General features: G+C 42.3%; 1 protein-coding gene across 4 annotated transcripts in view; it reads left to right on the forward strand.

Annotated features, from left to right (window-relative positions):
- Window positions 1–3,024: 3,024 nt before the first annotated feature.
- The window catches only part of GLCCI1 (glucocorticoid induced 1), a 56,801-nt gene continuing 41,106 nt past the window's right edge, over window positions 3,025–18,719 (forward strand). For 2 of the 4 annotated variants that reach the window (XM_069859686.1, XM_069859687.1), the window contains exon 1: window positions 3,127–3,623. In XM_069859686.1, coding sequence (XP_069715787.1) covers window positions 3,224–3,623 — 400 coding nt within the window. In that variant the 5' untranslated portion in view covers window positions 3,127–3,223. Of the gene's footprint in view, window positions 3,624–18,719 lie in introns of all 4 variants that reach the window. The other 2 variants (XM_069859685.1, XM_069859684.1) reach the window with 2 other exon arrangements.

Genomic DNA, 18,719 nt, shown 5'->3' on the forward strand with positions numbered 1-18,719 from the left:
TCCATTTGACTGAAAAGGAAGACTTGCTACTGATATTCTACACTGCCATGGTGTAAAGTTTAGAGGGGGTATGGGTTTTGGTCTGGGGCTTCTGGAATTTTCTGTGTATCACAGGGTTACCTTGTCTTTATCCATCTATTCTTCTTATCTCACTTGCTTTGATGGGGAAGAATATGATGGAATTACTTGCAGGGATTGTAGAATAGTGTCTGAACAGCTAAATTCAAGAGTTATACTAGTTCACCTTTAATTTGATGCAACACTGAGCACTGGCAATAGCTGCAGCACATCAGCTACTGTCCTAGTCAAAAACGCACTTTCTCTTTCAGCTGACATAAAACGATTTTTGGTCTATAACACATTCCTGTATCAGCAATGTTACAGATAGAAGAAAATGTGCTTACTGTTTAAAAAACTACTGATATTGGTGTTGGCAGACTACTTCTACAGGTGAATGCTTTCCAACCATTTTGATCCCAGTGCAGTGAAGCAGAAAAAATAAACAAGATAGACTTCATAACTTCTGATTAAACACACTGCAAAATCCTTGGGGGAAAAGTCTCTACCTTACAGTTATATAAACAAATTTGGCTCATGGTTGCTGATTTTTCTTAAAATTAAATTATACAAGTGGCTTTGTTGCCCGAGCACATGTTCATGTGGATGTGAGGTGTATTTTTCCAGCCCTTTCTGTAACATAACTGGGGTGACTGCATCACATGGTGCCAGTGCAAACAAAGTCTCCTTAACAGCCCATGAATAGATGCATTTTCCTAGAATACAGTTTCTCATTGGGACTATCAACTGGTTCCTGGACTACCAGGCATAAGGATAGGTACAGACAGCTTCAGAAGTATAGAGCAAGTGTAGTAACCTGCAGCATGCCACAAAATAATTACGAGTGCTTATCATATAATCAAAAGGAGTACAAGGGATACAGTTAATTCTGTGACGCTTTTGCTTGATTACTGATTGACCTGAAGGCAGTATCTTACATAGTACTAACTTGTTAAACACCAACCACTCCACTTCTGTTTGTATTCCATGTCCTTTTTGCTCTCTTAAAGCCTACACTTTGAATCTGAGAGGCCATCACACTGAGCTGGCTTCCTCCACTAAGCAAGCCTCACCACATTTTTCCTTCACCTCCATTAGCATCCTATTCGATCACATCCAACACAAACACCACTGTCTTGACGGGCTCAGCTCAACTTATCTTTCTGATCTTATAGGCATTTATTTTCTTAGCTATTAAGCTACTCATCCTAATCTTTATTTTCCTTCTGTCCCATTGTCTTGTGTTATTGATTCATCTAGTGGGAGCTCTTTCTCCTAGAACAAATGCACTTTCCTTAGCATCACTGTAAAACTTTCTATTTTCCTCTTGACATTCTCTGAAAAGTGTTTTTTTTTGGTGTACATTAAGAAAAAAAATCCATTTCCTACACGCTTATATGAAATGATGAAACTATGCTTAATTAGAATCAAGAACATCTTTATCTTTTAGCAAAAGGGAAATTATTGTAAAGGCTTGACAGTCATATGCAATGGGTGACAATAAACTTTGTTGCAGGTAATTTTGGGCAGGTTTGGCTCTGTTCCTGAGTCTTCCCTGCACGGGAGTGGAGGAGGTGGGTTAGAGGCAGAGTCTTCTGAGATCAGGGGCAGAGCCAGGCTTGCTTCAAAGCCCCTACTCTCTTTAGAATCAGAGAGTAGCTTGGGTTGGAAGGGACCTTCAAGATCACCCAGTTCCAACCCCCCTGCCATGGGCAGGGACACCTCCCAGTGACATCAGGCTTCTCAAGGACCATCCAACCTGGCCCTGAACACCTCCATGGATGGAGCAGCCACAGCTTCCCTGGGCAACCTGTTCCAATGCGTCATCACTCTCATACTGAAGAGATTCTTCTTTATGCCTAGTCTAAATCTAGCCCTCTTGGGTAGCCATTGCCCCCAGGCCTATCACTACAAGCCTTTGTCAGCAGTCCCTCACCAGTTTCCTTGTAGCCCTTTCAGGTATTGGAAGGTTGCTATAAAATCACTTCAGAGCCTTCTCTTCTCTGAGTCAAACAACCCCAACTCTCTCAGCCTGTCCTCATATAGGAGGTGCTCCAGCCCTCGGATCATCTTTGTAGCCTCCTCTGGACCCGTTCCAACAGTTCCATATCGTTTTTATGTTGAGGACTCTAGAACTGTACACAATACTACAGCTGAGGTCTCACAAGACAGGAATAGAGGTGCATAATCACCTCCCTCGACCTGCTGGCCACGCTTCTTTTGATGCGGCCCAGGATAGGGTTGGCCTTCTGGGCTGTAAGTGCACATTGCCGGCTCATGTCGAGCTTCTCATGGACCAGCACCCCCAAGCCCTTCTCCGCAGGGCAGCTCTCAATCACATCATCCCCCATCCTGTACTGACACCGGCGATCGCCCCGACTCAGGTGCAGGACCTTGCACTCGGCCTTGTCGAGCCCCTCGAGGTTCTCACAGACCCGCCTCCCCAGCCCTGTCAGTACCGACCCGGCGTCCCCGCCCAGCCGCCCGCCCGGTCGGTGCCGCGCTGCCCCGCCCTCTCGCAGCCCCGAGGGGCCGCCACCCTCCCCGCCACCACCCCGCGGGCCACGTGCCACCCGCGTCCGCCCCGCTGGCCGCCACATCCCGCTTCCCTCGCCCCGCCCCGCCGCCCTCCCGTCGGTCGAGAGCCCGAAGCGACGGCTCCGCCGGCCAACGGGGGACGAGCTGGCGCGGCAGCGGCGCCCAATGGGCTCGCGCGCCCGCCCCCCCGCCCGTCCCGGCCGGGCGGTGGGGCCGCGCGCTGCCATTCGGCGGCGGGGCGGTGCGTGGAGCGGATGGTGGTGGCACCGGCTCCCGGCGGGGGCAGGAGCAGGAGCTGGCCGCGGGCGCCTCATCCCTTCCCCGTCGCGCTCCCTAACGCTCTCGTCGCCTCCCGCTCCGGCGGCGCCGCACGATGTGAGCGGCGGCGCCGCCCCCGGTGCCCGCGACGCTGGGACGGGCGGGGCGATGGCCGGAGCCTGGCGCGGGAGCAGCTGCCGCCGCCGATAGGAAGGGCCGGGGGCCGCCGCGCGGGCGGCGAGGAGCCTCTCTCGGGCCGCGAAGCGTTCGTCCCGCCCCGCCACCCCTTCTCCTTTTTCCTCCCCTTCCTCCGCCCGGTGCGTGCAGGGTGCCGGCGGCCGCCGGAAAGCGTGACCCGACGGCCCCCGCCATGTCCTCGTCCAGCTCCTCGCAGACCGCTCCGTCCCACCCGCCGCCGCAGAGGATGAGGCGTGGCGCCGCCGGGTCCCCCACGGCCGGCGCCGCCGGGAACGGGGGCGGCGCGGCGGGGACCAGCCGGCTGCTCCAGCCCATCCGAGCGACCGTCCCGTACCAGCTGCTGCGGGGCAGTCAGCGCAGCCCGACCCGGTCGCCCTCCGCCTCGGTGGGCAGCAACACGGGGCCGGGCGGGGGTCGCGGCGGAGGCAGCCCCCCGCCCCCCTGCGCGACGCCGCCGCTGGCGGAGCCGGGCAGGGCGAAGGGCAGGCAGCGGCGCTCGCCAGAGAGCGGCGGCGGCAGCAGGAGGAGCGGCTCGCCCGAGAGACGGAGCCCCGGCTCCCCGGGGTACAGAGGTAAAGCACTGATGCGAAGTCGAGACGGGGTCGCTCTGCCCCCGGCGCCTCGGGCGGGCGGGGGGTCTGCCCTGCCGGCGAAGCGCCTGGTCCCGGGAGCTAGCCCTTCGGTGTCCTCCTCGGGCGAGGCGAGGCGATCCCGCTTGGGGGAAAAAAGCCAACAGCCCGGTCCTACCCCCGCGGCGGGCTCGGAGGAAGCGCCTCCCCGGCGGGTCCCCGTCCCGGCCCCTCCGCGGGGAGCGGGGCTGCTGCCGCGCCGGGGCGAACCCAGAGCCTGCCCGCTCCCCCGGCCACAGGTGCGAGTGCTAGTACGGGCTGGTAATGGGGCAGAAGTCCGGCTGCGGTGTCGCAGCCCGGCTTTTAAATATGTTAAAACCGAGCCTCGAACGCTCTTAACTTTACCCTTGGCGTCTTTAAGACTTGGGTTTTTATAACGGGTTAAAATACCGCATGTTTTCATACGTAGACCCCCCAAACGGAAAGCTGATTCGCTTCTCAAGAGACTTGGAAACAAATAACGCCGTTTGTCTTTTTGCGGTATTTAATACTAAATCCTTGAGGCTGTAAAGAAAACAAAAAACACCCAAACCCCACCGTAGCCTCAATAGGCCTGTGTAGTTTAATATGCAAAATTGATTCCCAGTAAGTCTAACTTAACTTGCGTCAGGTTGTCTGTTAAATTATTGAATGTGTTAAAGTAGCAGTGGCCATCTTACCTCCCCCCCACCCCTCTCCTTTCCCCCATCATTTCAGCAGCCGAATGAATCGGACTAAATGCACTTTTTATGTTATCCTGCTGTAGCTATCACATATCGCGCATCATCTCTTTCTGAGAGCGTTTTATGTAGTTCAGTTCCCCTCGCTTGGTTTGTCCTTTGCCCGAGTCTTACTGTGTTCCATTTCGGTGTCCAACCGTGGTCTGTCTTGGTTGTAAGTGTGCTTTGTAGCAGTGGAATCTGTTACCTACCCCCTGCCCCCCACCCTTTCAGTTTTCATGTGTAGTAAGACCTTACTATGTGTAGTATTTGTAACTTTGGCAAATCTATGTCATCGGAACAGTCCGAAGACGTGGGCAGTGTTTTACAAATAAGGAAAATGTCACTGCCAGTTATGCATGGGGTTAACTTACCCTGTAGAATATTCATGCATATGCAGATGACCAAGTTGGTTATATTACAGTCTGAACAGAGATGCTTCATAACTAACTTCTCGGAAAGATCATCTGTTTATGCAGAAGTTTTTGCATGTTTCAAAACGGAATTGAGCTTCTGTGCTTTTTCTTCATTCACGCTCTACTGAAAAATTTTCAAGATCTTATTTTTTCTACTTTCTGAAATACTAAATGTAGATTTCATTTTTTCCTTCTTTAACCTTTGGAGAATGTTAATGGGAAACTCAGCAAAACAAACAAAAAAAATCTGTACTTATTCATAGTGATGGTGCTGCTGATGAATACTGTAAATTATTTAATTATGGGAACCTGGTGGAAAACATTGTAGTGGTGCAGTGTATAAAGGTCTACGCTTAAGGTGTAGAGAAGAGGGAGGAATGTGGGTATTTACCAGCAAGTAAGGAAAAATACTGCAAGGCTGTGAAGCGTTTCATTGTTACGTGTGAATTTTTTGTTGGAGGGGAGATTTTAATTTTAGAAAGTGGTTTCATTCTTCTTCATCTGTGGGCTATTTTAGCCTTAATAAATCAGTCTGTAAATTAGTAGTGAATGACTTTTCCATCATTAAACTTGTTTGAGCTTGCTTCACAGTGAACCGTGTTAGTGGCTTACACTGCTTGATTCAGTTTAATGAGTGCAATGTATAAAATCATAAATGGTCCGTCAAGAAATGTACCCTGTAATCTGCATGCACTGCAAGGAATTTGTTCCCCCTCCTCCAGGTCAAGCCAACTGCTGCTGCAGAAGCTGACATTCTTTAGCAAATCGTGAATGAATGAATGAAAACAACGTGATCGCCCTAATAATGACCACAATTGCACAACGTCAACAGCTTTATTTTACTGAAATACAGGCACCATTTTCTAGCAGGCAGGGTAATAAGATACTCTGTTTCTTCGGTCTTGCAAATGAAAAAAGGTTACCCCTTGCCCATCTTCCCCCCCTAGCCCCTCTAAAGGAAAAAAAACAAAAACCAAACCAAACCCTAAAACTGTTTTTACACAATCTGGAGCATAGCTGCGTACTATGGGTCAGGATTTGGTCTTTGTTTCCCTGCTTGTTTACAGCATTTTAGTATATGATCTATGGATACCAAAAATTGTGTTTGTAGTCTGTATGGTCATAGTAGTGTATAGAAAATTGATTGCTGAACCAGAGGACTGCTGCAGTAGTAATGGAGGACTTGGAAGAAAAAAATGTTCTGTTTTCAAATGTGGACTGTCTTGCTGCGGCTTGTTAAACAGCGTGCTCCTCCAGCTATTTATAGTTCTTATCAGTATGCAAGTCTTGGGGAAGCAACTTGGTTAAGTATTTTGTCAGTTTTTGAAAACCATTTCCCACTGCTGTAAAATGTGAGCTTAGGCTCCAGTATAATCCTGTTGTTTTTCTCACCGGCACAGGAGATCTGTTTGTCTCTGACTCTGCAGTCTGATTTAGGTTGTTTCACAAATATGCTCCTGCTGGAGACTGCTTGTGATTCTTATGGATAGATGTTTTCCTCTTCTTGCGACACCTGCCCCTTCCCCACCTCCTTTCAGCCTTTCCAGTATAGATTCCTTGAACTGGCAGCCCCACTAAGGCATTTTGTTGTGGATATTTTAGTGATTTGCCAGAGGTTCTTTTTATAAAGGAGATTTGTGTTAAAACACTCCAGCTTTGAGCTTCTACAGGTCATAGCAACTACCATTGCAGGCGTTGACATCACTACTACATGAATGGAAGCAAGCTGCATCTTCTGTTTCTTCTCCTATCATCTTTTTTCACTCTTCTTCCTAGGATGCTGTAAATGTTTTTTGCTCTGTTGCAAACCCCTCTGTGTTTAGAACTGAAACTAAGAATTTGATGATGTTTTCTTTAAGCAGATTTGGGGATTTGTAGTTCTTTGTAAACCATCCATGCCAGTATTTGTATTTGCTTAGTATTGATACTGAATGGATGAGGAATCATGAATGCTATGAACTAATTTGAAGGTGCTAAAAAAAAGGAAGAAAAGAGGGGAAAAATCTTTGGATCTTGTAGGATAAAAGCCTGCAATGTGCGAGTCTGCTGCTTTCCTCTTTTCTTTAACATGTTTTTTCCTTACCAATGGATATGTTTTTATAGCCAGTTTTCATGTTTTGGAGAGTTGACAGTGTAAAAAGGGTCTGACTGAATGAAACACCCAGTTTTCTTTTCTACATTCTTGAGCGTATCTGGTACATCCCTGATCACATAACTAACGTCAACGGGATGTGAAGCAGCATGGTTTATGGCAAAGGACATTTCAATAATAAAGCAAGAAAATCCTTTGAACTGGTCAAACAAAATGTATTGCTTGCTTGTGAACACTTGCATTCTACAGGGAAAAAAAGCAAATTGTTTTCTTTCTTGCCTTACCTGGATAGAATCAGTACTTTCTGTTATTATGTAAAGTAGTCTGTATAAATATGAGGGGGGTTTACTGTTTAGTCTGTTTTTTTCACATAGTATGTGATGTTTTGTATACAAGGAGGGTGTAAATGACTTCTCTATGATTCAAGCTCAATAGTGCTTTTATCAGATGTTTACAGGACCACTAGAGTAAAATCTAATATTAATGTTTCATATTTTTCTAACTTTCACTTACCTAGTTTATCCCATAAACTTTTTTCTGTATCAAATTTTGGAGGCAAAGGTTATTTTTAAGGACATATAAAAAACTTAATCAGTTTGGCTGTAAGGATTCCCAGTATCTTATACTTCCCAAAATAACTCCTGAAGCATCATCAACATCAGTAAGAGAAAGGGTTTTAAGAAGCTACAAAACAACTGCATAACCTAGTTCTAAATAATCAGTATGTGTATCTGTTGTTATGCTGGTAGATAAAAGACTAGTGTAGTGAAAGAGTGAAGAAAGACAGTATTGCTGATCCCTAGACTTGTAAAGGATATCACTGTTAAAAAAAAAACAAATTCAGGCTTCAAAAGGCAGAACTGTTTTAATACCTTGGATTCAAGCCATGCAACATTTTGGCATCATGAGCATTTATACCAGAGATCAAGAAGATATTTCCTTTATTTCTAACAAATGTAGGTAAGGAAGTAATTTTTGTGACGCTTCCTATTTCCTGATGCCTGAATAATAGCAGTATTTCCATAATTGTATAGTCAAAACAGTTTTACTTCAGCTTTGTCCTTCTCTTTTCTCAAAATAGCTTTCATTGGAATATAATCTGGTGAAATGAAGACACTGGCTAAATCAGAACCAGTTGTCCTGAATGCAAGGTCTTTTTAGTTACATGTTTTAACATTACAACGCTAAACAAGACTAGTGTATTAGGTGTCCTTAATATTTCATAAGCTAAATTTGTCTTATTTCAGGTGTTAAAACAACTTCAGGAAAAACAGAAAGGTATTTTCCTCCATTGAACTTGAGTGATATTGTAGGCATTAGCTATTAAGAAAGTGCCTCCTTCCCCATGGAAAACATAACATGTATGCATGCACTTTATCTATTTTTAAATCACTACCTGAGATTTAATTCTCGTTCTTTGGATGTAAGCAAGTATTAGCATGTTGCATATGGCCAAACTGCAGTTACTTGCCATCATCCACACATAGTAAAACAGTGGCTAATACTGAAATTTGGTTCCTGTTACTTGTTCTTTTCTTTACCATAAGTGGTGGGGTGAATGGAGATTCTTAATATGTAGGGAGTGTATATCAAGTGAATGTATTGCAGAATCTTATGAAAAGGTCAGTGTTTCCCAAATATAGACTGACACATAATAAGTTGTTGAGATTTGTTTTGTTGCTAAAACGCACAGTGGGAAAACTAGTTATTTTTCGAAATGGGGCTTATGCTGTTACTCTAGATACCATCATTTGGAAAAACAAAAGCAATGCAGTAATGCTCAAGTCTCAGTTCAACCTGGACTTGGAAGCAATAGTTCTAACAATGCAAACTCTATTGGAAATAAAGCGTATGCTCCTTAATGTTTTAGTGAATATTTGAAATACTTTTTTTTTATGGACGTAATCAGCTGAGTAATTACCACCATCTGAAGAAGGTAATAGGTTTTCTTCCACAGTGAACAATCAAAGTTTCTGTTTAAATCAGTTGGCAGTATCTTCAGTAGAGGAAAAACATTGCCAACACTTCGCACAATAGTTAGTTCTCTGTGGATTTAGTTATGTTCAAATGAAGTTGTTAATGTACTAGGGTTTAAATGTGACTAGTGTTTTCAAAAACTATCTAGTATTAATAAAAAAAGGACCTTGTAGTGAAGATACTTAAGTGGAAAATTTTGCTCAAGACTTGAGATAGTTAACTGTGTTAATTATCTTCATTTTTATGTTAGTATTTAAATGCTTGAGTTCTCTCTCTCATTCCCACCTCCCATGTAAAGCTGTAGTGCCTAAACAATGGCTTAAGGCATTTTTGGGCAAGTAAAATAGTATTTATGTGCTGTGGATACGTCCACAGCAACTTGTTAGCTTGAGATTATCCACTCTTCCTTCATGTCACTATTTTTAAGGTGTGGGCAATTGCAGAACAAAGAATGAGAGATTAGAGTGAAGGAAAATGGGCGTTTACTTAATACTCCAATTTATATGTTTTGTCTGTGTGTTTACTTCTTCCCTAAAATTGGATTCTTCTGCAGTTAGGCTTTAATTTTTCCACTCCTGATTTGGCTTTCAAGTTCCCCACCACTAATATATATTATTACTAAAGCTTGAACATATCTGATGGGTACTAAAAGGGATCACAGTTTGAGACTACTGCGGTATGGGTACTGCACAAAGTATCATGATACAGTGTAATATCAATCCTTTTGAAGAATGAGCCAATATTCAACTCTTTTATTTCTCCAGATCTGGGATCTCATCCATGGAAATGCTCACCCGTGATTGAAACTGAAATACATGTTCTCCCGGGATCCTTTCATCCTTTCGCAGTTGTGTATGAATGGGCTTGGGCCAGTGCTCTTCGTACATAGTCCCTTGGACTGTCTGGTGGTGACTCTGCTCAGACTATTGCCTTCTGCTGTCAGTAAGACAGAGGAGGGCACATAGCTATTGGGAGTATATCTTGGGAAGGGGAACCCAGTGGGGCAATGCTGGGGAGTGCACTTTGCCTACTGTCTCTGGCATTGTAATGCTTCCTCTGCTCCAGTCCTGTTCTTTTCTGCGCTTGCCCTGCTCCTTTGGTACCTGCATTACTTCTTATTAGCTCCTGCTGCTGTATCCTAGTAAAGTATTGACTTTAACCTGTTAAAACCAGGTTAGTTAGGGTGTGGTGTGTGTAAAAAAAAAAAACAAAACAAAAAAAAACCCCAAAAAACCCCAAACCAAAACAAACAAACCCTAGGAAAAACCAACCAAATAAAAAAAACCACCCAGAAGGTGTGGGTATCTTCACTCACTCAAGCCACGAATGTTTTCTGCACAATTTGTTAATGGGATTAACCTAACCAGTTCTTACTGGGTCAATGGAAGATGGTTTTGAGGAGAAGTTTTCCTTTTTTTTTTTTTGTAGTAGATCTTTTAATTAGCTTTCCATTTCACATATTGCTGTTTTGGAGGCAATATATTTGGAAATAATATGAGTTCTTGCCAGAAAATAAATTCTGGTTATTCATTACTCGGTTACTGGCTAATTCTGTTAATGGTAGTCCTTAGAAATCAGCCAATAAATACAAAGCCTACTTCTTGAAAGTGTGGCCTGCAGTCAGCCATTGACTATATGGGAGCTGATTACTTAAGAGGAGAGAGAAGTGCCCAAGCTTGTGAACATTTGCCTTCCAGGGGTAACAGTACAGTTGCTCTCATTAGATGATCAGAAGTGTTGCTGGATAAACTGACAATTTTGTGCTGTGTTCCCATAACAAAGGCCACTGAGATAGACAGCATGGAGGAGCCAGTGAGTGGCTCCACAAGACCTGTGGGTCACCTAGATATTTAACACTGTCTCACTAGCACTCTTTCTGTATGTCACAGCAGAGCTCAGTATGCCAGTAGGACTAGAAGATACTGATAGTTACAGCAGGTATCAGTATGGTGCAGTCTGTGACCTGGAAGGGTTTGGTGAATGCGGTTCTCATGCAGAGTCAGCTTAAAGTCAGGGCCTTGTGTCAGCTAATCAGTCTTACTGGAGTCTGGAGTGCTGACAAGGATATTGCAAAAGCCAGGTGGCTTTGCTGTGTTGACTGTGCAGTTAGGTGTTATACCTCCTTATCCAGTATGTCGTGTATAATTCAAAATCTTTGTTATTTATGATATCTTAACTTTCCATTTTTCGAAGTAATGGAGAGTTGACTTACCCACTAAAAATTAAACCCAGATTTATGCTGAGTGTCCTGGAACAGACTTTGAGCAGTGTGCCTCTAGAAATATCAGCTAACTGCTGAAGAATGCAGAATCAGGATTAGGTTTACACAGTAGTTGGGAAGCTGTCTTCATAGGAGTTTCAGTTAAGGTCTTCAAATTTTCATTCTTAACTGATAGCTGTGTTTGCTTAATTGTGGCATTGATATTGTGATATCCTTACATATCCTTTCTGTCATGCTCTTAATTTCTTCGACATTTTACTTTCAGTGGCTCCTTTGTTATACCTAGTAGCTCATCCTGAATAATTGTTTTTGCAGTGTTTTGCCCCAAAAAGAAGCAATATAGTACATTTTAAATACTTGATGTTCTTTTCAAGAACAAGAAGTCCTAATCTGGTAGAGAAAAATTTCTCATGGGCAGAAATGTGATTAACTCATGCATGTTCAGAAGTAACGTGTATTTGAGAAACATCCATACAAGGAAATGATCACAGGCCCACGTTCAACTTAGGAAGTCCACACTGAAGATCCAAATAACTTTTGGGCTTTGTTAGGGAAATGGAGACTCATACATTCAAACCAAGTTGTGTATTGATTGAAGTGTGTAGTCTGTGTATTGTTTAAAATACTAGTTCTGTGAAACAGTTGTATGCTTCTACCTTCCAAATAAGAAACTAACCTATTAAGGTTATTGGAGTCTCATGATTTTATTTAATGATGTGTGTAATCTTTAATACAAAGTCACAGGATGCAGGAAGATATTTTGGTTGCAAGAATTTTAGTAGAAAATCAGTTTAGCTGCGTTTAAGATAGGAATTGCCACATCTGACAACTCAAAATCTGGGAAGAGCAGAAGAAATAGATGTGCTATCTCTGTGTATACCGCAAATGTTAGATATTTTCTACAGCTAGGCCTTTTTAATTATGCAAATTTGCTTGCATATTCAGGAAAACAAAAACTCCTATGTAGAGGTGTGTTCTAAAATTAATAAATCTGCAGTAAAGTTTCAGATTTCAGGAGGAAATCATTTGAAAATTCAGCTAAACAGGGTTGCTCTGACTTGAATAGACAGGGAATCTGTTTTAATGAAAAATGTTAACGCTCTTGGAATCTTTCAGACCTCAAAAAAACCACACAAGGATGTAATTCTGATTGCGTGAATACTTAAAAAGGCAGCTAGGAATAAACATGCAAAAAAGCAGGAAGAACTGAGAAAAACGTCACATTATCAATCAAAAAGTGAATCTTAGCTGCGAATTGTTAACACCCGTACAGACTTAGACTTCATATGCTTTAAGACAGGCAGTAGAAACATGCAGAAAAAGTGGTTGCAGCCATAACCATAGAATAACCAGGTTGGAAGAGACCCCCTGGATCATCGAGTCCAACCATTCCTATGAAACACTAAACCATTCCCCTTAGCACCTCATCCACCCGTGCCTTAAACACCTCCAGGGAAGGTGACTCAACCTCCTCCCTGGGCAGCCTGTTCCAGTGCCCAATGACCCTTTCTGTGAAAAATTTTTTCCTAATGTCCAGCCTAAACCTCCCCTGGCGGAGCTTGAGGCCATTCCTTCTTGTCCTGTCCCCTGTCACTTGGGAGAAGAGGCCAGCACCCTCCTCTCTACAACCTCCTTTCAGGTAGTTGTAGAGAGCAATGAGGTCTCCCCTCAGCCTCCTCTTCTCCAGGCTAAACAATCCCAGCTCTCTCCACTGCTCCTCGTAAGACCTGCTCTCCAGCCCCCTCACCAGCTTTGTTGCTCTTCTCTGGACTCGTTCCAGAGCCTCAGCATCCTTCTTGTGGTGAGGGGCCCAGAACTGAACACAGTATGCGAGGAGTGGTCTCACCAGTGCCGAGTACAGAGGGAGAATAACCTCCCTGGACCTGCTGGTCACACCGTTTCTGATACAAGCCAAGATGCCATTGGCCTTCTTGGCCACCTGGGCACACTGCTGGCTCATGTTCAGTCGGCTGTCAACCAACACCCCCAGGTCCCTCTCCTCCAGGCAGCTTTCTAGACAGACTTCTCCTAGTCTGTAGCACTGCATAGGGTTGTTGTGCTCCAAGTGCAGGACCCAGCATTTGGCCTTGTTAAACCTCATGCCATTGGACTCAGCCCAGCGGTCCAGCCTGTTCAGATCCCTTTGCAGAGCCTCCCTACCCTCCAGCAGATCAACACTTGCACCCAGCTTAGTGTTGTCCGCAAACTTGCTAAGGGTGTACTCAATGCCTTCATCCAGGTCATTGATAAAGACATTGAACAGGGCTGGACCCAGCACTGAGCCCTGGGGAACCCCACTTGTCAAGAAAAAGGAGATTAAGGATGATCCGAGATTGATTTGCTAGAATGTGTGTTTTCAGAGTAGCAAAAATCTCAGAGGAAATAGCACAGGTACTTATTAAATGCTTTGTGCTCACCTGGATGAAGTCTAAGTTATCGTCTTCAATAGGGACAGTGATTTTTAATGTAGAACGATACAAAAAAAAGTTAGAGAGGGTGATTTAAAATTGGGAATTACCAAGATTGTGATAAATATAGATTGTAGATATTAATAAAGTCAATTCGGTGATCTCCAATGCAGGATTCTAGATAAGTCCACTGAGAAGGTCCTGCTTGCTTCCAACTTTCTAAGGCAATCTCCTATTGAATAGGAGGTGGCATCATTTGAGATTAGGTACCTTAGTAGAGCAGAGATGATGCTGATGCTTTCAGTGTGAACATTTTCAAGTCCAGTTCTAAAATGTAGGGATCTGTTGATCTAACTTCAGCTGTGCTGAAACTTCAGAAGAAATGTGAGATAGTGGAAAGCAGTGAGAAATGTTAAAGTGTAAAATGAGCTTTCCGAGTTGTCATGCTAACCTGGTGGTTCTGATGCAGGAACTGATTTTCTAGACAGGAAGTAGATCTTATCTGCTTAGGCAAATTTTAAAATTAGAGTGATGAAATAATTGATGAATTTTAAGAGGTTTAATTAGCACGCAGGGAGATTATGCAACAAGAGTTGAAAGACCTTGAGAATTGAAATAATAATTTTTGAAAGTGAGCCTTAAAAGTAAAAGTTGGCGGTTTATGTATGTGAGGTTGTACTTGAGTGGAATATCTTTTCCCCCAAGTGAGAACATGCAATTTGAAAATGCTGGAGGGTGGAGTTGGGTGATGGTGGGTTCTCTTAAACTGCCAGTGTGAAGTGACTGCAAAAGTACTTGTGCATAGGTCAGGTCTTGCAGAAGTGAGCAACCCTGCTGCACATGGGCCTGCTGAGACATCATCTAGGATTCTGCACATGGATTTGGTGCTCTGCAGTTTAAGAAAGGTAAAATGAAAATGGAGTAGAGTCAGAGGAGTGGTAGGTTAGGAATTTAACCACACAATAATGAAAAAAATCTCCTCTGAATCCAAGTGACCAGAGAAGGTGATGGAGAGGTGGGAAAGAAGAACTTTAAGTTAGTGCTAGAACATGAATGGATAGATTGGTTTGGCAGTGTATATGTGGAAAATCTGTATGTGGAACAGCTGTAGGAAGATATGAAACCATCAGAGAAAAAAAAAATCTTCCTGGAACATTTTTCAAGTAGGAATTATGGAGGCAAAACACCCAGGTGCTTTAAGACAGAGTTTTTAATCTGTTTTTAAGTGACTAAATGTATTTTGTTGAGAATTGGACTCCTGATTTACAAAGTTATTACTAGTCCTTTGTTTTTATGACTTAACTGATAATGAAAAGATAATCTATTTAATCAGCAAGCTTGGGTAGCCTCATTTAAGCAATCGGTTTTAGTATATTTTTCTGTTTCTATTTTTCAGTATTTTTCCCTCCAAAAATGTTGTTCAGTATAATTAGCTTGGAGAATGCTTTCTATCTCTAATCATTTGTGATCATGATGATGGCATTGTATATCCTGCCATGGATTAGTTACAATTCCTTGTGTGTTTTGATTGTGAAAATGGTGAATCATGCCATCTGATTTCTTAAGTTTTTTTATTCATAATTATGTCCAGCTGGATTTTAATGGACAGTGGAATTAGGTTAAAGGTATACAAACCCCTCTCTTTTCTACAGCGTTTTAAAAAATCGTAAGTATTATCATTATAACAAAAAAAAGGCAACTTCAGAGTCATCAAGTTTATTCAAGAAAGGTGGTATTATCTTTAGTTATTGAATGAATTACACGTGTTTATAGTTTCCTTCAAGATTTTAATTATTAATGCAGTGGAAGGAAAAAACAACCCACCAGCTTTAATGCTCTTTTTGGTTCCCACTTTGCAGTGCTGGATAAATTTATCATTCAACAGATCTAAATTAGTAAACTAAAATGAAGTAAATTAATGAACTACCTGCAGAAGCGCACAACGGTTAATGACTGGTTGTGTGTTTCATTGTGTTCTTTTTCCCAAGTACTTTGCTGCTGAGCTCGATAATCAGTTTTGGTTTAACATTTAAAAGTAGGAATATTTTGAGGTACTTTATTAATTGGTTATAAGTTTAGGTATTTCCACAGTGTTGAAGTTTTAAGTGATAACCTGAGAAAGAAAAATATATTCTAAAAATGCGCAGTACATAAAAGGAGAAGGATTTTGAATTAGTGTTGTACCTACGTGGTGTCCTGTTAGAATGTGAATGTGTAGGTTATATTAGTTGAAGAAAAGTGTCTTCTGTGACATTAAATGCTTAGCCTTTTTTATAGGAGTCCTATACATGCCAGCGGTAATGAATAACTTGGCTTTAGAGGGCTGAAATGTTCTGTCTTGTAGTTTGCTTACTTTTCTTACTGAGGTTAGAGCATTTATCTATACTTGTTTTTTAAGGATAATGTTGATTTTAAACAGGGGAGTTTTGCTGTGAACAGTATCTGACTTCTGAAAGAACTACCTAGTCACGTTTTACTTGACCAGTAGTTGAGTGGGATGGGAACATGAGGTGGAGACCATGTTTCAGCGTACGTGCATAGGCAGCCTTTAAGAGTCAGCTGTGGGTCCAGTGAAATTTGTATGGCTACACATTCATCCGTCTGTCCCTCTTTCTCTCGGTATCTGTAACCTAGCTCTGAGTACTGTGCCTTCCTGTGCAGTTAGGTGAGTAGACCTGTACGACCTTGAAGAGCCATGAACAAAACTTTCTTGAAGGGAGTGACTTGATCTACCTGTTGGACTCAGTGACTAATCAGAAGACCTCTTCCCTTCCTAGATGGCTTAGTCATGGCTATAAAAGGTAACTCAATATTGTTGTGACTGTGGGTCTTTGTCTACAATTTTCCTTCAAAAAAGCAAAGCATTTGTTTTGTTTTCCCAGTATAGGCTACCTTTTGTATTGACAGACTTGCTGTTTGTTTGCATTTTTGTAAGCCTTATGAGGCTCAAAACTGAATTTGGTCTGACTACCAAACTGTAAAATGGCCAATGTGGAGAACTGGTTCTCCTATTTTTTTCTTCCACCTCTTTTTTTTTTTTTTCCTTCCCTCTTCTAAGGCATATTGGATGTAGAAAGCACATAATTTGTGGACCTGAATGTCTGAAAAGATCTTAGGTCTCACAAAGTGTACTGTGTTCTCCTTGTTCATTTGGCCATTGGTTATGGTCATCTTCTGGCTCTTCTTTTTTTTTTTTGTTGGTTCAGCGTTATGGGCTATGAGAAGAAATTAAGAGTACCTTGTGTCAGTCTGTTCAGAGTGGTTACTTCAGAATGTCATCCACCTTCATTTTTAGTCATCTTTTGTCTCAGTTTCTAAAAACAAACTTGGGAATGATTTCCAAAGTTGATACAACTGAATCAAAACCAATGCGGTGCACATAATGAAGATAGGTGTTTACGGAGATGAACCTACAGTATTTTTAGAGATGTATCAGAAGGTAACTTAAAATTACTGTCTCTTATTATGCCCTCTTAGAGGTATCCTTTTGGTTACAAAGCACTGTACCACATTTAAATGTTTCAAAAAGCTAGTGTTTTGCTTTGTTTTAAGCTGTTAAAGAGATTAAGCTGTTTAATTTGAAATTATAGAAGAAAAATTCAGTATTTTTTTGTGTTTAATTACATACTGGGGTGCTGTGTGTTTTAGGGTACTATTTAAAATCCCATTGTTACTTATTACGAACAGTACATGGCAAACAGTATGCTCTTTGTTGTCCTGTGCCACTCTGAACCACTAATGCAGTTATTCAGCTCGTTGGCAGATCGGGTCAGAAACAAGTATTTCAGTCACTGGCAACTGGGAGATGTTTTTTGAGCCAATAGATATATCCTGTGGAGTTAAAACTCCTTGGGACCCCAAATCCCTCACTAATCCTTTTCTTGAGAGATTTCGGCTCCAGTTACAAAAGAAAAGCCTTCTTGAGAATGAAGATTGAAATACTTTTTTTGGAGTAGCCTCTAAATTCATATTATTCAATTTCTTTCCTTGCAATGTCATCGAGACAAGTTCTATAAATAAACATGCACCATTTTTTTCCATCTACCTACCTAATCAGAGCAGGAAAGACCAATCAAATTTACATTCAGGAGTTGGTACAGTTTCACTATATACTCGATAAAAACAAACAAAAGAACAAAAAAACTTCTCGATCAGATTCTTCAGAAAATATTCCTCCTGTCTGAAAGTCTACTTTTGTAGTACTCAAGGAATAGTTATCCAAAGCAAGCAAGAACAGAGGTATCACTTTACATGCTTGTAGAAGGTGTAACAGAAGAGATAAGACATGTGTGGGCCAGTCATCAGCAACTGCTGCTGTGGTAACCATGACCTGACTGTTGGGCCGTCATTCTTAGTAGTCATTGTGAGTCACTATCCCTTAATATTCAGCTTTTCAATTCTAGTTTATGATTTCCCATGCTGTGTTCCCACATACTTCATTATTTAAGAGGCATTCATACAGCCCCTTCTGAAACATTGGTTTTGTAGATAGTTGTAAATTTTGTTGTTTGTAGTAGGGGTGTCCTAGGTATACCTGATACTCCTTTGTAACATGATATTTGGTCTCCGCGTCTCCCTCAAGGTAGATTACTTGAACTCTGAGTCCTTCTAAGAATCTTTAGTATTTTTGGAGAAAATTCTTTCCAAGTTAGTATTCATTTCTTAGGTAACAACTGAAATTCTTTATGAACAGGTGAGACCTAAGCTTAGGACTCATTTCACTAGTAGCTCTGAAGGTGAACCAGAGGGCTCTGCAGAGGGTGAGCAAGTGAACTGAAACTTTGTTGTGGAGCTTAGTACTGATACTTAGTGTCCTGACTTGGCTGTCTTGAGTAAATGGTTAGTCACAGATGCACTTTGAGGGAAAGGAAATCAAAATATTACTGCAAGAATGTAGTCTAGCCTTTTGGCAGGAAAGTGTTACAGTTAGCTGACATTGATAATGAGATGTCAATATTAGTAGTAGTTTTAGGGTAGAATTAATTTTACTTTTATTTCATGTTTTTCACTCAACTTGAGAGGACTCTGCATCATCTGAGAAGTTCTTAAGATAATTTTAGTCTTTTTAAGCTGGATATATCCATGCAAAGATCTGAGTGGAAAAGTTTTGGCCAAATTTGAACTGCATCTGCTAACTGCTGAAAGAGCGATTGGAAGAAAAGATGCTGACATATGAGCTCTGGTGGATTTAGCTGAAGCAGTTTTTATAATGGTACCAATACTAGCT

This window comes from Phaenicophaeus curvirostris, chromosome 6 (genome assembly GCF_032191515.1).
Source record: "Phaenicophaeus curvirostris isolate KB17595 chromosome 6, BPBGC_Pcur_1.0, whole genome shotgun sequence".
Classification (NCBI taxonomy): domain Eukaryota; kingdom Metazoa; phylum Chordata; class Aves; order Cuculiformes; family Cuculidae; genus Phaenicophaeus; species Phaenicophaeus curvirostris.